This window comes from Charadrius vociferus, unplaced genomic scaffold (assembly GCF_000708025.1).
Source record: "Charadrius vociferus isolate BGI_N301 unplaced genomic scaffold, ASM70802v2 scaffold119, whole genome shotgun sequence".
Classification (NCBI taxonomy): Eukaryota; Metazoa; Chordata; class Aves; order Charadriiformes; family Charadriidae; genus Charadrius; species Charadrius vociferus.
This window is the reverse complement of record NW_009650170.1, coordinates 887,916-908,205: the sequence shown is the minus strand read 5'-3', so window position 1 is coordinate 908,205 and position 20,290 is coordinate 887,916. Positions and strand designations below refer to the sequence as shown.

Here is a 20,290-nt window from a genome sequence, read left to right as displayed (position 1 = left end):
GAAAGCGTGATATGTGATGCCTTCCTACACTATTTTTAGCGGCATGAAAATTTAAACCCTTGAAAGTCTTACAAACATGTTTTTAATTCCTGCTTTTCCAATATTCAGACCTGTAATTCAAGGGGCCGTCTTGTCCTGGGAGGGAGAAAAGCCTGGAAGCAGCATGCTGAGTACACGAGATTGGAGTAACCCGGAGCTGCCCTTGGGCTGTCCGAAGAAGCTCTGGGCTCAGCGCTGGAGCACCGGGATGGCTCAGCCGCCAGCTCCCTCTTCCGTGAGGCCGCGTAAGAAAAAATCTGTGTGTCTGTCCGCTACGGCAAACGCAAACCCCCACGTACCTTGTCCCACGCGTCCTTCGGGGAGCCGCCTGGCTGCTGCCTACTTGCCCCGGCCACACTCCCGGCGTCCCCGCTGCAGGGACTTTGTCCCCGTGGCCAACGGTGCTCGACCCGGCCCGTGGGTGTTTCTGCGTGTGCGCGGCGGCGCGCCGGAGCTGACCTCTGCCGGCAGCGGCCTGGGCGCCTGCGAGGCGTAAAATCCCAGAGCTCCCGCTGCCGAAAGGGCTGGAGCCTCTGCATTTAAAAAAAAAAAGGGCATTTTTCTGATCTCATTTCGAGCTATTTGTGCGTTGGAGGCTGCGCTTCCAGCTCTGTCCATAAAGTGACACCCTGCCCTTCTCCCAGTATTTTTAATCTTGTCTTTTTTTTCTTTTTTTTTTTTTTTTCCTTAGACTGTTCAGGATGGAGGAGAGAACCCCTTGGGCTCTCATCGCCCCTTGCCCGTGGATTTGACTCGCTCGAGGTTTTCCCAGCTCGGTTACTGCGTGCTCGGCTCTGGTGCAGCGCTGCCCTCAGCTCTTCCCGCAGTTTGGGGTGCAAGCTGGGAGACTGGGGATGTGCCTCGCAGGCTGGGTCCTGCTGGGGGGTTTCCACAGGTTACGTGGTGCCTTCGCCTCTGGCAGCTGTGAATCTGCCCCCACTGCAGTCTGTCCTGGTGTCTCCTGGGCAGGAACTGGAAATTCCCCCCCCTCCCCTGGCTACATCAGTGCCCACGGGGTGCCCAGGGAGCTCAGAGGCCATGGTGGGAACCAACAAAATCCACAAGAGCCCCTGGTTGCGGTGAGTTGGAACACACCACAATTATTGTGTTATTTTTTCCCCCTTTTCCATAAGCCTGGGTATCTCTGGTATCATGTCTGACTCACAGGTTTCATAGGATGCTCTAATCCATACAAAACTGGTCAGTCTGTGGCAGTTCTAGATAATTTTGGGAAATGATCTAAATATACGTAAGTACTGAGGGTAGGCAGAGGAGAGTTCCCGAGAAGGGGTGTTCGGCCAGGGCCTGTCTGAGGGTACTGCTAGCTTGGGGAAGAAAAACAGAATTTGCAATTTCTGAGGCAGTAACAAGTGGATTAGGCAGTAAAATATACGGGTTCTGTGATAGGAAATGCCACTGCAGCAAAGTGTCTGGGGGCACTTCAGGAGTGAGTGTGTGGGAAAGATGTCAGCATGACCTGCATAAATTGCAAAGCTGGTATTGAAAGCTCTGGCAGTAAGAAAAATCCAGGCAATGTAGCAATTTGTGCACAGCTAAAACGCAGCCTGTCTTTAAAGAACAGAAACTATTGGTTTTTACTCTCTTCCATAGAGGAGAACTGTCACAATATGAAAGACTGCCTTTGGCATCCGTGCATGAAAGGAGGTGTAGGATTGGTGTAAGCAGTCTTGGGCCATAGCCCATCGAAACCTCACCGGTTGGGGCTGGGAGAGGTTGATAAAGCATTTTACAACATCCTGCCTGACTCCCCGGTCTCATGTCTCACCAAAGGCCACACTCGCTGGCAAAGATGTTTCCCTTTGTGTGGTTTGTGGCTGGAAATGAGGTACACAGCCCACCATGGTAGGAGAACATATCAGCTGTGATTATAAGTGGCAACAAGGTGGGAAGATGTTTTGGAAATCTGACCCGAAGAACGGGTTTAGTCAATGTGCCCTCATCCCTAAGGATGAGCTGACTGCCCACACCAGTGCCGCAGCATGTGGAGGGTCGGGAACGCTGTGTGCCCAGTATGGCAATCCCAGCGGGTACATGGTGTCAGAGAAATGCATCCAAGTACCATCTCTGCCTTGTTCTGTGCAGGGAGTTGGTGTCTCTGCCATTAGGGATATCACTAATGAGACAGAGAAGTCCTTTGCATTTGCTTTGCTGCATTCAGATTTAGTCCTGGCTCTCGGGGGGCACGGTGTATGTGACCTGCACACACGTGTGAACCATCCTCTCTTTTTATCTATTTAATTGTGATCTTTTGTTGCTGCTAAAACACTTTAAAAATGTTCAAAAATAATGAAGTGAGCTCACTAGTGTGAGGACTACCTTTCAGTTCAAAACTGAGTTTTTGAATTACATCTAAGGGCAATGTATGTCCTTGGCCTTGTGGGTCTTACCCTGCCAGGCAGGTGGGCATCTGTGGCCAGTTAGAAATCAAACATATGGGAAGTTTCAGTGCACAAAGCCCAATTCCACAGTTTTTGTGCCCTTAAACTTTCAGTAAATTGTGATGAAGTCTGGGGATAAGCAATAAATGCAGCATTGGGTGCAGATGATGAAAACAGCCTGTTGATGAGTAAGTTAACACAGCACTAACAAAGGAGTTGCTGTCAGACTTCACTGATTTTTATGTTCATTCAGTTTATTTGGCTGTTGTCTGCTTGTATCCTCGGAGCTTTTTCAGTTCCTTGTGGAAAAGAGCAAAATATACAATCATCATTTAGTTTATTTCTTCAGAAGTGTCCACATTAAACAGTGTGAGTTAATTAAGTAGAGTTTCATGACGTATATTTTTATATAAATGTATAAACACCAACACAGAATATAGACTATATACCACATAGGCAACATACACAGTGCAAAAAATTGTCTTCCATCAATACTTCGTCTGTATCTTCTGGATATACCATGTTTATTCAGGAATGTGCTTTATGGGCATAGGGAGGAATTAATTTAAAAGAGAAAGAGACACAAAGATACCCCCAAATCTTCCTGGTAATGCCTACACCGATGTTTTTTCAGGTGCCACCTCCATGCTGCTGCACCATGAAGCACAAAAGCATCAGTGAAGGTTGTATAGGTCTGAGCCCAGCCAGGGAGGTGGTTATCAGTTTGCAGGGGTGAGAAAAGCTGTGTTGGAAAACGCTGTGAGTTTTTAAGCCAAGGCTTGAACAGTAAAAGCATCGTTTCCTATGTGCCATCACAGAGGGCTGGAGCCTGCAGCTATTCCTGGAGACGAAGCACCATGTGCCCCGCTGTGTGTGGTGGGGATGCTGCAGCCTGTCCCATCCCCGTGGGAGCTCCCAGTGCTGGTGGCTTGTGGCCAGTTTGGTGGGCCAGTGTGCAGATGTACGGCTGGGTCCTGGCTCACAGCCCGCGGGGTCCCCGTGGACAGTCAGGTCAGGGCTTTCTGCTGTCTCTCCACCGCTGGAAGGGTTTCTTGTGGCTGTATTAGCTCAGCCTGAGTTAGGACAGTATGACCTGGCCCTCCCTTTCCTTTCTGGACACCCACTGAAAATGACCCAGACACCCCTTGTCAATGCCGGACTGCGTTCATGTGCAGCCCCACTCTGTGCTTGGTGGACACCACATCAAAAGGGGGACACCTTGATTATTATTTTTTTTTTTTCCAGATAATATTTGCATACTCAAGAAGACCGCAGCAAAATACCTTCAACCTTTTCATTGCTGATCTGAGCGCTCGGCTCACCCAGACCTTACCGCATGGCTCCCACCCAAGGACTTGCATAAATGCCCCTGTCCCAGCCCGGGTGAGCCGGTAACATTGATTTCACTGGTGCATATGGAGCGACAGATTGCCTCTCCTGGAGTGCATTTCCATCTGTGGCAAAATTACAAATTAATTTGCTGAATTTTTTTGAGCTCTTTGATCAAGGTTACTTAATCTGTGCCATAACCCCTCACAAGCCCCAGCGCGGTATTTCTGGCTTCTTATTTAAATGGATGTTATCTATGGAGTATCATACAGCATTCTTTATGGCTGTGTACAAGCATCCTTAGTGACGCTTTTTTTTTTCTTGGAGAAATTTGGCCTTTTTTCCTGCCTGAAGAAATGGTCGATGCTGCTTCTTCCTCATGTTTTTAATCATAACCTATATGCAAAGCTTCAAATTGGAAAGAACATAATGGATCCTTTCAGATCTTGTTTGATTAACAGTGACCATATGTGCTGAATTTCTGAAATAAAAACTTATTTAGGATAAGCATGATGAGTAAGAGGCTTAAAAACTGCTGCAGAGCCAGTGCTGTGAGATGGTTCTCTCAAGGACTGAAACTGAGTTAAGGGCTTTTATAGTCCAATATCCCGTGGAAGCCCCATACCTGTATCACTGCTCGTGACACGTGGTGTGGCTCAGATGTTTTACTCGAGCTGCCATGTCATGCAACCACCCTCTGAAATGAAACACCCCACTGGACCAGGGAGATTAAGGAATGGATTAGTAAGTTTTGAATAAATATGTGATAAACGCCCCGTTTCCCTTACTTTATGTATGGATCCATTGAAGATGTGGATAGTAGATATTGTTTAACCAGGTATTACCTTCCCAGCTGACTAGGTCCGTTGAGGCTTGCCATTCAAGAGCCAGTGTTGAAAGGCAGTCGGTAAGTTATGCTGCTGAGGCTTTGTATCAGGGCTGATGTGAGAAGCAAGAAGCTGGGATCTTCCTGAAGGCGCAATTTTAGCTCTAGATGTGGACACTTCAGGGCATGGGTGCCCCATAAATGTGGTAGGCTCTGTCCATCCATGGTGCAAACGCATGTGGTGCTGCTTTGCTATATACACCAGCAGCAAGAAGATTTTTAGCTTTGCAAGGTGGCAACTGAAATGAGGCGTCTCTGACCTCTGGAAAAGGGGACGAGAAGCACTGACAGATAGTTTTGCGTCAGTACCTACATGCCGCATAGCCCCTGGTGCCTACAGGTGTCAGCCTCACACCGGTATGGCATTACCACATTACCACCTCTCAACCACAGGACATTTGGTGGGTCCCTGTGGTAGCATGTGTCCAGCTGCTGGGCGAGAGGCTGAAGTTCAGTAGTCCAAGGGCAAGAAGCAGTTTGTCTGTCTGCTGCATCCACAGGGATCTGCTGCCTGGTCACTGCACGCTTCCATGAACACCCATGCTGAAAACACCCAGCCTTTGCTTTCTGCACGGAGCATTTACCTCCCACTTTGGGCATTGATGGTATAGTCCAATATATCTTCTGCCTGAGCGTGAAGCTACCTAAATAGCTATTTTCAAACACGTTTCAAATGTAGTTTAAATGTGCTTGTGAAGAACAGTTGTGTCTGCCTGTGCTGCAGTGGTATGGGCACACAGGGGTTAATTTTTATAATAGTATGGGTGTGCTGCTGGTACAGAGCCCCAGCCAGGCTTGACTTGCGCACTGGTGTGATACCAGTGACCCTTGGGAAAGCTGTTATGGTCACCTGGGCTGTTCTCAGTAATATGCAGATTGTCCCTTTCAGTTACCACGCCAGGGTTCCAGGAGGTTCCCCACAGCTGCAGCCGCCCTCCTGTCACCCTGCGCCTGGTGAGCCTGCCCCCAGGAGGAAGCAGGGGTCCCCCAAACCATCCGTCCACAGACTGCCTTGGCTTAAACGGTCACTGTGTCTCAAGGGTTAACCAAGAGTTAGCTGGAGGTTAGCGTGCACCCACAATCCGGGGGGAAAATAACATCGTTTCTCTCTGCATCTCCTCATGTGAGTACCTCTTAGGTGAATACTGCACCTTTTCCACAGTGGGAAAACCCTTTTTGTGCCTTCTACTGGAGCAAGTGTTAATAACTGTAAGTAGCCCCAACAATATGGCTATGAATGTCCACCATGTACAGAGATGTCAGCATGTATGTATTAGTGCCGGCCTTGGTAGGATCCCTGTTGGATTTTGGTAGAAGCTACGCTGCTTTCTCATCCCCAGTCACCGTTGATGTTCTTCTCAGGTTTTCTTTGACTTTAATGAATTCTGGTGCATGGTCTTCCTGCTTCTCCTGCTCTTTCTCCAACTGTAAGAAAGAAGACTCACGGTTATCTGTGCATGCTAAAGGACAATAGTGCACTAGCTACATTAAAGCAGTGGGCTTCATTATTGCTGGGTGTCCAGTTATTATTGCCCAAGCTGAGTGAGTGTGCAATGCACGTGTTGGTGCTCTCTTTTTCCAGAGCATTACACCAGAGCCATGTTCACCCCAAGTCTCTTTTTCTGGCCAACTGAAATTTTTTTTTTTTTTTTCACTCCAGGGAGGAACATCTCCAGCAGAGAAGTAGGGGAGTGCTTCACTTCAGACCTGGCATGGACGAGGGAGAAGGAGGCTTGAATCCTTCCCAGCAAAGGAGGCTTGTGAGCCTGGGAATAGTTTTCAGCATTAGGTTATTGTCTGGGGGGCGGTAAGTTGTTGTACTGCCTCACTTTTATATGCAAAGTCTTTATGGATCTGTCCCTCAACCGCCTTGTTTCATATCCTGGTTCTTCTCTGAGAGTGCTGGGCTTTGATTTTCAAGGGATCTTGGCTTGGCTAATATTATTGCAAGGTAGCTGTTATGTCATTAATTAAATAAACTAGTTTCATCCTTTTTCAGTGCAAATGCTGGCAAGTAGGACAGGGAATGACTTTATTTTCAGTGGCAACAAGCCTGCTTGCTGCTTGCACTGGTTTGGGTGCGAGGGCAGGCGCAGAGCACCCGGGGCACGGCTCTGCTGCTGACAAGTGCCCATGCAGGATATTGCTCTCCCCAGGCATATTTTTGGCCAGACTGCATGCCAGCAACTGCTCCCAAAAGCAGCTTGGGTGTGATTGCAGCAGGGTTTGCACCTTCCAGCTCTTCTGCAGCTTCTCATCCTGCACCCCAGGGTCCTGAGCACCCTTGCAGTGGCCGCTGCAACAGCTCCCATGATATTTGGGGTGCTTTGAACTGGAAGCCACACCCTGAGGACACCACATGGGACCTGGAGGAGACCCAGGGCCAATGGTACATGGAGGGGTCCTGGGCGAGGTGGTACAAACAAGGTGAATCCCACGGTGAGGGTGCTGCAGCTGCCCGGGGCGGCAGCGAAGGATGCACTGTTTTGTGAAGGGGCAGCAACACGATACCTTGGGTTGAGCCCCAGCCCGCCCATCTTCCCTGGAGTCTGTGCCTTGTGTGGGTTGGTTAGGACAACCTGGGGATGACCGAAAACTCAGTTCTACCTGATCCAGCCTCTGGTGCCTCTTTAATAGCTCTTTTTCAAAAGGAGATTGCAATTTCTTTGCCTCTTCCTCTTCCTTCTTCTGCCTGATGAGCTGGTTTCGCCGTCGATGCTCGAGTACTCGCTGCAGCTCTGGCTTGCTCTCCACGCCCAAGCCTCTGTGGATAAAAAGCAGACAAATCACGGATGGAGCACCTACACCCTGGGGTGTAACCACTGCCAGCCCAGCAACCCCAAAACTCTTCTTGGCCCTAAATGGAAACATGGGAGACCTGGTCCACAAACCAGTCCTGGTCCACAAACCCATCCACAAGGATGTTTTTGTCGGTGTTACTGGGAGCACCGTACTGCGGGATGGTGCCTCGGGCTGCCTGCCTGGGGCAGGCACGATGTTTGCTGTCTGTGTCCGGGGACTGTGGCGCTCAAAGTTTTGCTAATCCCATTACACGGAGGTGCTACAGATTTCTGGGTCGGGTATGGAAATGGCCCCTTCCGTTGGCTCCTGCTGTAACTAGTTTTAATTATGTCAGTGGTGGTTTCAGCAGCACTGAGGGCATTTTAAATAATGACGATCTTTTTTCCACCAGCAGGGGTAGTCATTGATCTGCAATAATTGTCCTGGCAGTTGCTTTCCTCCCTGTTACATCCCAGCTTAGCTTCAAAGCTGAGGGCTAGCGATCTCCCTGTTGAGATGGAGAGTTTGGGTCAAGAGGCCAAAATGAAACGTCCTTTTCTGCTGGAAGCCAGAGAGTTTGCTGACCGTGCAGGCGTTCGGCTCCCCTTCAGCCACCTGAAGCGTCTCAGATAAAGCAGAGCTGCTCCAAGCCCCGTTCTGTGATGGGTGGGATCACCATAAAGGAGACACGGCAAGGACATGCAGGTGAGCCATAAATACATGATAAAGAGATGAAAAAAGTTCTCCAAACAAATTTCAGAAATCTAACACTTTGAATATTGCCATGCCTGAAGTTAGACACTAAGATTTACCTCCTGCAGCTGACCCTGGCCACCTTCCCATCAGCTTCTGTCCCCCTAGGAGCACAGGAGTAGTTACGGACATGTAGGGCTGTGGGTGAATGCGGAACAAGTCCAGATGTGCTCCTGCATGGTTGTGGGACAATTCCTGCCCTTCCAGAGACCAACTCATCTCCATGACAAGAGGAATCTGCCTTTGTAAAATACATCAGCTTCCTGGCTTAAATCACTAAAAGCAGTGACTCTCTGTCCCGCTGAGTCCTTGTCAAGAGAAGCAAAAACCTGAAGCTGCTGGGAAGTTGAACATTTGCTGAATTTCAGGAGACTTTATTGCAACTGCACAGAGTTTTGTGTCGCTGAAGAACAGATTATTAAGAAGTGGTCGAGGCTGCATTTACGCAGGCTATCTTCTGCAACAGCAGCTGGAATGTAAGTAATCTTACGTTAGAAGATGGGAAGGAGTTGAAGACCTCATAGCTGTCGCACAGAAGGAGTGGGGCCTGACCACTTTAGTGGGCTGGGTTTAATACTCATTTAACTCAATGGGCTGAGAGTATTTACAAGTCCCATTGTAAAATATGGGGTGTGTGGTGTTCCTGTGGGTGAAGGTCTGTTTTGAGGTGAGGTGGGGACCTCCCCATGTCTGTGCTGAGGGCTTGCCCAGGCCATGGCAGGTTGGTGTGCACTATTAATGCAAAGCTCATCCTCAGCACTGGGAGGTTTCTGTTGATTGAAGGGTGGTTGGTTTCTGCTAAGGTCATTTGAAAGCAAAGACATCAAATCCTGTGGACTACCGAGCTTCCTTGGCAGGGTGGTGGACACTGAGGTGGTATCTCACATAGTGAGAAATTGAACTGGCAGGCAGGAGAGGGAAATGCTTTCCAGATGCAGCAAACCTCTGTGCTGTCACAGCATGGCTGGGAACCAGTGCTCGCATCCTTCCAGTGCCACATTTAATGATGCTTCCTGGTGTTATTTCTGTTTTTTTGCTTTATGGTGGGACAAAGTTCAGGGCAGCATCAGCGAAGGTAGCTAGAGCGTTGGCCCCAGAGCTTTCATGATGTTTTTTTCAAGTCAGGAAGAACTCAGATATTGCGGAGATGCTTTTCCCAAGGCTTGAGAGAGGCAAAACCTGCCTTGGCTTGTTGGAGACACAGCTAGCAATATTGCCTGTGGATTTGTTACTACTCTTTGATTTAATCAGCCTGTGTTGTTAGTACCCAGAGGTGTTGACTAAGATAAGGGTTTTGTGGCACAAGCTGCTTATTTCAGTTGCTTTTCCCTGCTGCTTAAGGGGAAAAACCAACAGCAAAGCAGAAACAGGAGCAAGTGCTAGATCCTTCTCTCTTCCCTTCTCCCCTCTTTCACCCTATAGTAACATGTAGCAGGAAGCAAAACGGGTGGATTCGAGAGTGACAAGAAACCAGCGATGATGGATTATTGTTTGCAGTAGAGTTTGTTTCACATATTTGGTGAAAAATATTAGGCAGGCCAGAGCCGAAGCAGGTTTAAATTGATTCCTGAGATGTACAGGACTAAAATGAGAGCGGTCAGGAGATACAGGATGGCTGTGATGGGGCTGCCTCCTGCCAGCATCTGATGGCACACGTGGATACATCATGGTCGCAGGCACAGGACTCGAGTACAAAGTGATAACGCACTTTGTATTTGCAAGTTTGAAGTTCAGCTCAGCCTGGTGCTGCGGGGTCTGTACCTTGTCTGCCGCCATTCATCTCCACTACCTCCGTTGCAGGTATTTCTTGATGCTTTGGTCCACCATGCTTAGACTGGAATAACATTCTGTGAGATCAAAGCCAATGCTGGTGGGTGAAACTTTAAACTGAGCAGTGTCACTAGGCAGGATATGGTCACTCTCAAACCAGAGAGTTTTAAAAATACCTGGCTGGTATAGTTACCTCTGCCTTGACGCTGGAGAAAGACCTGGGCACGGTCCCTGTAATTCTTATGATTCTGTGAAAATCAAATCAAACCCAAGCCCAGCCAGTGCCAGCATTGATTAATGCACCCTGCTGGCAGGCTTGATTGTTTGCTGAATTAATATGTGTCTGGTTCTCATAATGGCTGTAGTCCTTTTGAACAGAGGCTGTGCTCCTTTTAATTAGATGGTCAAAGTGATATCGTGTCGGAATATTTCAGGGTATTCAGAAAATGTCAATATCAAACCAGCAGATTTCTTGCTGTGCTAAAAAGGCTCTGAACTGAATATGCTTTTACTGCACTGATGTTCAGACAGTTGCTGCAAAATAATGATGTTATAGGTTCTTAGTCCCTGGTGTCATTATGATGATGGTGTATCTGTACCCCCAAACAGTTAAATTGGGGTGATGGGGTAGGGAATCAGGGATGTGAATTCTAGCTTATCTTAACTCATTTGATTTTTTGGGAGACAGTGACTAGCCTTTTCCTTGTATAGCAGATCTCACACTGATGCTATCCCAACTTTTCAATGGTTCCATCCAGCCTGCAGCTCTTGCTGCCTGTGGATTGACCTTAAAGCGCACAGGAAGGGTGCGCATTGCTGGGGACTTGGCAAGTCAGTGATGGAGATAGATAGAAAAAACAGGGCCAGGGAGAAAACACGCACAGGACACTGAGAAGGAGGCTGCAGGGATGCCTCACATCTTCCAGCGCTTGTGGCTTGAAGTGGGTGGAAATAGCGAGCAGCTCCAAAAAGTGCTAGCCGATGCTTCAGGATGGCAGAGCAAGGGGCTTTTCATTCTGCTTTTGTTTTTTAAAAAAGCATTGTATCAGAGAAAAGAGGAAAGGACTACAGCAAGTTTTACATGGTGTTTGTTTGCAAGTGCAGGCTGTGACCTCCTCTTACCTTTTGTGGTTCATCAGCAGCTCTCTGTGTAGCTCTTGGTGGCTCTTCGAGGCTTTTACAGGATTTAGGAGCTTTTTAGGTTTGATGAGGTCTGGGTTTCCATCTATGTAGTCTGGGTGAGTCAGGATATTCCCACTGTCTGGTCGCTCCCGCTGTATTTCAGTGTACATGGATGCTGGAAGAAAAGAGAGGTGTTCACATGAGCAGACTCACCCTGCTGTGGTGTGGGAACCCAGTGGAGTTCTCCTTCCCTGGGCAAGACAGAGGAGAGATGGTGCCTGCCCCTGCTGCTCGGCACCCGTGTCAGTGTCTGCGTGCACGTGCCTCCATGTGCTGGTGTGGGTTTTTTAGAGGTTTTAAAAAATATTCCCTTTGCGTTGTTGATGAGACACATATTAATTAGATCACTGAAATTACTTGCCAGCCGCTCACTTCAGTGGCTGCAGCATTTAGTGCCAAGGATTAATTAATGCAAAATAGGTCTAACTAAAACTGGAAACAGCCTTGGATGTGGACTGTGCCGAGCCGCTGCTTTGGTCATCGTGGCCGAGGCCATCGGTCCTTTAGCACAAGGGGATGCTGTGGGATTTGAGGGGCTGCTGAAACATGGGCCTGAGGAAGAGATGCTGTATCTGAGACCTCTTGTCAAGGAAAGATTTTGCTGATATTCTGCGGGCCTAATAATCAGGATTGAGCCCAATGCCAAGAAAAGCATAGTTTGCCCATGCAGTATGTGGTCGTGCTGTAATAATTGGTATGTTCTGGATGTAAGAACAAGAGCCCACTGTTTCGGAAGTGACGGCAGCTTGGATTTCAGGCAAACCACAGGGCATGTTCACTGTTGGTATTTTCCAAGTGCTCTACATTTCTCCTTTACAAAAAACCCTATACAAAGTGAGTGCAAAGCACAGGTTATAAGACAAACTGCATGAGGTGGGCTGTGTCTTTAAATGCAGAGCACAGTGGGGCTGCCTGCAATTATTCAGTGTACGCTCTAATCAGGAGCTCAGAAAGAGCAATTTATTCCTGACTATTCACTTGAACAATTTGGAAGTTTACCAGTAAGAACAAAAAGTCCCAGGAAAAGGGTGTAGGCAGCTCCATGTCTGCAAGTGTCTTGTTATTATAGTATTTTTGGGGGCCTAGTGTGAAGTTATATGAGTTGGTGGAGCAGCAAAGAAAACAGTTGTTCAGTAATGTTGCCTCTTTCTCTTATTGCAATCTCATGTATAAAAGGAAAAAAACCCTTTAAAAAGAGAAATCAATAAAAAAAGGCAAGAGAAAGCAGACTAGGTCATTCTTTCATAGTCAGTAAGTACTTATAAAATGTAAAGTGGATTGCAATCAAACAGAATTGTGTAAGGAATAATACTGCTGAAGGAATGATTCAATATCAAACAACTTCTCATTGAATGTTAATGTGGCCAGGGCCCTACTGCTTTGGGAACAAAGAAAAACAAATCAGAGCCCATTACATGAGTGTAATTGGGGTGAATAGTTCGGTACATATTTAAAGGGTGCTTGGAAGCTGGAACCAGTCATTTCTTGTATCAAATTATTTTCCTCTAGGATCATACATCACTGCTGGCAGAGGGGGAAGGTGGCGTGGTTTGATGTTTGATGGCAAGTGCCAGGCTGACTCAAACCCCTGCGGGGCCGGACTCCAGAGGATGGAACTGGGGGCTCAGCACTGCCTCCCAGAGGGATGCAGGGACTGAAGAACAGCCAAGGGTTAAGGCAGCGGAATTTCATGGCTAATTTTTGTTAGATGAAAGCCAGGTTTTGAACAATGAGAAAGCACGTCAGGTTTTCATTAGGGTAAAGTTGCTTCACTTTTTTTCTTCTTTTACTTCTGGACTGAAGAACAGCCAAGGGTTAAGGCAGCGGAATTTCATGGCTAATTTTTGTTAGATGAAAGCCAGGTTTTGAACAATGAGAAAGCAGTCAGGTTTTCATTAGGGTAAAGTTGCTTCACTTTTTTTCTTCTTTTACTTCTTCCCTTTTTTGGTCTTTTTTTTTTTTTTCACAGGAAAAGAGACAAAAGACAAGGAAGGAAGGTACAAAACCAAAGGTTTGTTTTGGTGTGAATTAAATGGATGGGCTTCTATTTCAAATGACAAAGCAATGTCTTCATTCTTCAAGCAAGCTCTGTCTCCATTGCTTAAATAAAATGCCAACTGTTTTTCATGAAAACACCATTTTTGGACAGTACTAACTAGTACATTTTTGTCTGTACTAACAGACTAGCCTCAGTGTCACTGTATCACCCTTTTCCCACTGTTCTGTGCTGTCATAGACCAGAGCTGCCACATCCGGCGACAGAGAGATTCCTGCGTTTGCTTGTGTGCTGGGTACCAAATCCTGCCGCACAGCAGGAGAAGGGCTGGGGCGTATCAGTCTTGGATTTGTCCATCTGAAATCCGCCTGTTGTGCTCTGCTAGGGGATAACGCAGCGAGCTGCAAGTGTGGAAGGATTACGCAGCCAACCAAGCCTGAAGGACCAACCTGGATGCTGTAAATGGCTGTAACTCTAGTGACTTTGGTGCTTTTTTTCTATACCAAGCAGCTCTTGGGCCCTGACGCTAAGCTATACTGGCTCGTGGGGCACTGGTGCAACACCGTCACTTATAAAGGACTGTTTCCCCCTGCCTCCATGATGTATGGGTTTCCTTTTGCATCTCAGGAGTGGGAGTCCCTTCTTCCCAACCTCCAAAACCCAGACCCCAGGGGATTCGCTTGGGTCAGACTGTCCCCACATCCATATAGAGCTAATGCCTGGTAGTGTGCAATGCCATTGCAAGGTGTCATCCAGCCCTTCAGTTTGGTCTTGTAGCGTTTCCATCCCTCAGACACCCAGGATGATCAGGGAAGCCTCCCCCACCCTTGGGGGAGCCCCAGCTTACACAGCATTTTGGGGGACCACCCCAAAGGTGGACGCCTGGAGGTTTAGAATTGGCTAATGTGATTATTTCCAGACTGCAGCAATATGATTTTCAGTGGCTGAGGCTTGCAAAGAACCAGCAATTTATCAACCCATTTACTGAAGGCAGATGGGGAACTTTTCCTTGAAAGTAGTAGAAAAGGAGAAAATACTGGGAAGGAAGGAGTGGGAGGAATTGAAACCAACTGGAAGCATTTCTGGCCAGTCGGCTGTTAAATCAGCATGCAAAAGTCCTCACAATGAGTGTAATTTGCCTGAAAAATAAATGGGGGGGGGGGGGGGGGGGAGGGACGACGCAGGACACAGCAAGTAGCTCTGAGGTTGGTTTTCACTGTGCCAGATGTGCCTAGGGGTGTGCAGTCACTGACCTTGAGGGTTTGGCTTCCAGTGAGTGTCCATACTGCTGCCCTGGGGACAAAGCCAAAGCCCTGACCTTGTCCCTGACTGGGACTGAAAGGAACCTTGAACCTCACTACAAGAACAGCGCTTTAAACCTTCAGAAGACCTTAGTCTGGAACAATTCAGGGAATGTCTTCATTTGCATTGAGCAGAAAAAGAAAAATGAGAATATAAAAATACTGGTGAGCCTGAAACACAGCTTGGCGTTATGCTGGGAGTGAGGACGGGGCATCTTTTCTCCTGCAGGTTGGCAGATAGGGACCCAGTGCAAAATGTTTCTCGTGGAGTAGATCTATCATCTTCAAGACCTGATGTAATTCATGTCTGTGTAAGGGGAGACAGACTGCTATCAGGCTGCTTTTTGTCATTATTTATAGTGCTGGAGGTGTAAATCAAGCCAGGTCTCTGCAGTGGATTTACAGCAGGATGTCTGTTTTTGCATGATTCAGCCATAGATCAATGAACAAGGCTCTGCTCTGGCACCTCCTTGGCCACCGTCATAAATCAGCAAAAGGTGTTAGACATTTTTATATTGTTCTTGGCAAGACACAAACAAAAAAAAATACATGTGCATTTTAATATCCTCTGCTTTGCTCAGAAAGACAGCTTGACCTTTTAAATAGATCTGCTTCGGAGTGTTGCTTATAAAAAGTAGCTGTGTTTGCTTCGACACACTCTGTCTTTTGCTTGCTTTTACATATTTTCCCTTTCCTTATTTCTAGAAGCCTGAGGCTTTCTAGGAAAGGTACGTTTCCCAGCATCTTTTCTGTAAGCGAAAAGCAAGTGTGCCTGAAAGAGGAGGCCAGGACCACTGGACTTCACGCGTGGGCTATCTCCTCTCCCAGTCGTAGCTGTGCAAGGAGCTCTCAGTCTTGGTGAGTTTTCTAGGAGACCCCACAGGGAATATTCAGCATCTCTGAGACGGTGCAGAGACTGACCACCCTCCTGCCCCAGGGTGTGGGACTGGCTAGGGGAGAAAAATGACATTTTAATGTCTTGGTCTGTTCTGACCTACAGCAAAGCCCAAATTCTCACTCAAACTCCCTGGAAATGCTTATGAATCCCCCAGATCCTGGGAGACTTGCGATAAAATTGTGAGTCTGTAATCCTGGACCAAATTGTGTTTCTGATTATGCACAGCCCCAATCTTTTGGGGAATGGGGTATCGGGCAGTTTTGGTGCAACATTAAATGCCTTTGAAAACCTGAATGTTGCAAATAATAGGTTAAATATACCCTACTGGGAATGTAAAACGGTGTGCAGCTTAGGGTGCTGTGTGGCTTTTGTGCAGCCCAGGGCAAGGAGAAAGGTTTCAGCCTGTTCCTGGAGAGGAGGAGGAGAACTGGCTCATGCCCAGGGACAGGCGTCAGGCATGGGGGCTTGGCCACGGCTGGAGCCAAGCTGTGCTTCCCTTTGCTGCTGCTGCTTTTTGGTTTTCCCTCACTCAAAGGAGATGCCCTTCACACGGCGTTTATTTAGGATTAAGCGAGTGGTGTCTCCGTGGTGGGTTGCTCTGTGAGCCCCTCTGTGTCGGGACCGTGCGCTGCTCCCTGCGCTGTCGCTGGCAGCCTGCTTCACCGTCCTGTCGGGGTGGAAATAATCCCCAGGAATGTTAAGGGGATTAACGGGCCTGGAAAGGGCAGGTAACCAGAGGGGTGCAGCTCTGCTTACAGCTGCCTGCCTGGCTCCAGCCATTCTTCACAAGGGGAAAAATAAAAGAGATTGAAAAGAAAATTAATCCATAGCTGTCGGGTTTAGAGAGCTGCAGGGTGGAGGTCTGGGCTCCTACCCAGCGCCTCTCGACTTGCGACTGTATAGGAGAATGGAGAGTGCAGCAGGACATCAGTGTTCAGCTGCTTTTTGCAGGTTTTCATGGGAAATGCCTCCTCACCCTTGACTTTTGTTTTGCCAAGCTCTCCTTGGCCTCCTGCCCCTCTGTGACCCACTCGCTGTCCTCTGCGCATCACCAGCCCTTTTCCACACCAGCTGCGAGCACAGTTTCTCTTCCTTCAGCTCCATAGGCAGCCCCGCTCTGCAGCGTGCCCTGCCCTGTGCAGCGATGCCCTTTTGGTTCTCAGCATCCCTAACTCACAAAGCTGTTGATGCTGTCTCCTGCAGCACAGGTCAGCATTTAGTTTTAGCTGGTATGTACAAAGTGAACAGAGTTCGCAGTCTTTTTATTTCTGCTGCCTGTGTCATTTGGGAACTTGTTTTCCCGCTAGAGCATCTCAGCAGAGGTTTGTCAATAGGGGCAGAAGATGGCCAAACTGCTTTTGTAAAAAATATTGTATGGGAATTGCTTTCTGAGCAGAGAATGGGCCTCTGTGAAATGCCATCCGCATAAAAACAGGCAGAAGGTGTTATTCTGGGAATGGGTTCCAGGTTCAGAGGATATTACTGTTTGTAATTCTGAGAAACCCTGTTACTTGGTAGAAGGGATGAGACCGGACAAAAACCTCGGGATGCTCAGGGTCAGAGTTCTGGATCTGGGTTTGTAAAACCGCTGAACTAAGGGACCATTTCCCAGGCAGAAACGATCACTTAAAACTGTGGCTACAGAGAAGAACCTCTGGTTTTCTGGATGCCTGGGGTTTATTCATGAATGAGGTTTTTTTTTTTAAAGAACCAACAGACTAATAAAGGGCTGCTGAAAGAAGCTGATCATAAACATCCTGTGAGTAAGGAGACTGCAAAACCAACACACTCAATCCGCTAGTTTAAAGCTCTTTACACAAGTAATGTGAGCCTGGGAAATAATGTGAGTTTCTGACAGGTTTAACTACATTCATGGGGGGAACCTTCCCTTTTCTGGGCTACAGCCCCGATGGCGTCTGCTCCACGGGGAGCCCTCCTTTCCCCAGGATGAGAGTACCATCCCTAACACCCCTCCTTGGGACGGCTGAGAGGAACGAGGCTGTCCTCACACCCTGCAAGGGTTTGCGTGTGCAGGTGGAGGTGCATGGGATGTATAAACTAGCCTCAGTTCCTTTTAAGCACTGGTACGTGCACACTTCTACCTATTAACTAGAAGTTAACTTTTTTTTTTTTTTCTTTTCATTTTAGAGCATGAACATTCAGTCAATGCTGTCTGAAGTGGAGCTGGAGTTTGGCCCTACAGCTTTTCTCATGAAAGTGTAATGGCAGAAAAGGTTACTCTGTGTGGTACGTCCTACAAAGAATGAAGCTGAAAGTTTGCCTTTTGCTTTGGATTCCTGAATTGATGGCATTTGCTAATTTGCATGATTTTCCTACCGTTATTTAATTGCATTTTAGAAACACAGAATAGCTGGGGTTGGCATTATGGAGGAGGGAAACAACTGCGTGTCGGTCTCTGTGACCCCCAAAGCTTTGTGTGGTGACAGCAGCTTTCGGGTGTGCAACTGTGTTGTGGAGGATCTGCTGCTGGGAGGACAAGTGGTTTGACCTCAAAGCCGGGCACTTTCTTTTGGAAGCCACTTTCTGTGTGATTGGTAGGTTCTGGGCAGAGAGGGGCACCGAGGGGAGGCTCACAGTGCCTGGAAACCCTTCCATGGGTGAGTCGCCGCAGCCGAGCCCGCAAAATGCGCCTTAACTCCCCAACTAATCCCTGCGTCGCTGTTACGCAGCTGAGCCTGGAACAAAATACCTGTCATTCCTTCACATTAACTTAATGTCTGCTGTGGCTTACTGCCCTGGTGATGGATGATGATGATGTTAAGAATGATGATGATGTTAATAATAATAATGATGATGATGATAATAACAGTAATAATAATAATAATATGGTGAGCCCAAAGATTGGCAGATACTAATCGTTACCTTTCCAGGGCAAGGTGGTACCAGCTCCCATCCTCACTGTGATTTTTCTCTCCTCTGGTTCCTGCTGTTCCAGCAGCTCCGGAGCATCTCATACCAATGGACCTGGCACACTCCCCCTTGCTTGTCACCAGGCGACCGTATCACTGATAAATGATACGTGTGCTCCGGAAAGGAGGCAAAGAGCCTTTGTCTGCTTTTAATCTATAGTTTTAAATAATTAAGCAAGGCTAATTCTGGTATTTATAATGCAATGGGGTGAATGTAACTCGATGTGGCTGCTGTGGGAAGCAGTTCCCAGCTATCGGGTGGCTGCCTCGGGGCAGCAGGCGTGCACACCCCGGGTCCCCTCACCTTCGCTCAGCCCTGGCCTTCAGGAATAAACCCCACGAGGTCGTGGGTTTGGAAAAGGAAAGAAAACCCTAATGGAAAAGTAGAACAGAGCAGGGGGACACGGCCATGCAGCTCCCGGCACTGCTGTCACGTCACCACTGTTCCTGCATCTGCCTCTGCTGAGCACATGCTGGGGATGGAGCTGCCCACCCGTATAGCCAGTGCTCCTCACCAGTACAATCCATGCTCCCCACCAGTACAGCCAGTGCTCCCCACCAGTACAGACAGTGTTCTCCCACCAGTATAGCCAGTCTCCCCAGTCCAGCCAGTGCCCCCAGTCCTGCTCACCCTTGCCAAGCACAGTGCCAGCACTGCAGCCTGTGAGGCCGCGGTCCCCCATTTACACCAGTGCTGCACCCACACGGGAGGGACACAGAGTGGGCACCGGCTCAGCCCGGGCTGCTCACACACCGCCAGCTACAATCACCCCAAACGTAAAGGACCCCGTGTGTCACCACGGTCACCCGCTGAGCTTTGCACTCACACACATGTGTTTGGAAGAGAGAAATCCCACCAGGTTTGGGGCTAGCTGAGCTGTCTGGTGTGCAGAAGTTACTGGTACCCTGTTTTGTGTTGGCTAATGCTGTAAATGCTCGTACCATCAGGCAGCAGCAAGCTGCCCTCTGCCTGCAGGCAGGCAGGCTTGGGTGTGCTGGTTAATCATTTCATTTAATTACCTCGGACTGTGATAAGCAACAATAACAAGGCTGGGATGCCACTCTGTTAGCAGTCACCAAGGGACCTCAGCCCCCGTGCCTTTTGCAAGCGGCACGCGGAGCGGCTTGTTTAGTTTTGTTAAGCAGTGACAGATGCTTAGCAGTCTTTCTCGATAATTGCAAACTTACTTCTGATATTTCATCAAATATTTGCTCTGTGCATTTGCCTGCCTATCACAGAGACGCATATCAATCATTAATGAATGTTTTAAGGTATCTCAAAGGTATTTTGTTGAATACAGAGAAAATCCTCCCATGCTGATTTGCAGCGATTGAGTCCCCTGTCCAGCCCAATGCCTCTCCCAGAAGGTTTGAAGCAGAGCATGGGTTTGCTTGCAGAATTTCTTGCAGGATATGGGTCTGTTTTGAAAGGCAGAAGCAGAAGGGCAGGTTCTCAACCAGCTACTGAAGTATTAGAGTAACACAATATCTCAAACAAAATTTAAAACAGGGTCCAAAGTCACCTGTGCGTAAACACATACACAGTGCAGACTGATCCCGTGGGGGCTCAGCAGCCCGTCCCTGCAGCGGGGAGCGGGCAGAGACGCAGGAACACCCCGGGGTGGCTCGGGGGGCTCTGGGCTTACCTGATTTCCGCAGTGTGGCCCTGGGGAGCCCAGGGGGCAGGTGCTGCCCCGCACCCCACGACATGAGGCTGCAGGGGCTGAGGCTGCTGCTTCTGCCCGGCTGTGCTAGCGCCTGCGTGACTTTTTGGCTGGGTCCGATGAAGCTTCTTGGCTCCTGCCCGGTCTCTCCGGTGGGAGCAGGGACGGAGGGTCACGTGGAGGCGGCCGCCGCACTGGCGCTCCCTCCCCGCCGCTCTCGTCAGCCCACGGGGACCCCACCGAGGGCTGGAGCTCGGCCGGCAGCAGCTGGTGGCCTTGCCCGCTTCTCAGTGCTGTCCCCAAAGGTCCCTCTGCTGCCCTGAAAACTTGCTGCCTTTGCTCTTCGTTGCCAGACGATGTTT

At 48.5% G+C, this 20,290-nt stretch overlaps 1 protein-coding gene across 1 annotated transcript; it reads right to left on the bottom strand.

The window, feature by feature from the left end:
* Window positions 1–5,944: 5,944 nt before the first annotated feature.
* FAM107A (family with sequence similarity 107, member A) lies at window positions 5,945–19,974 on the bottom strand. Its single transcript, XM_009892525.1, has 4 exons — window positions 19,911–19,974; window positions 11,080–11,254; window positions 7,261–7,417; window positions 5,945–6,078 (listed from the first exon to the last, which is right to left on the bottom strand). The coding sequence occupies exons 1-4, from the start codon at window positions 19,972–19,974 to the stop codon at window positions 5,971–5,973; spliced, it is 504 nt and encodes a 167-aa protein (XP_009890827.1). The 3' UTR covers window positions 5,945–5,970.
* Between the last annotated feature and the right edge of the window lie 316 nt (window positions 19,975–20,290).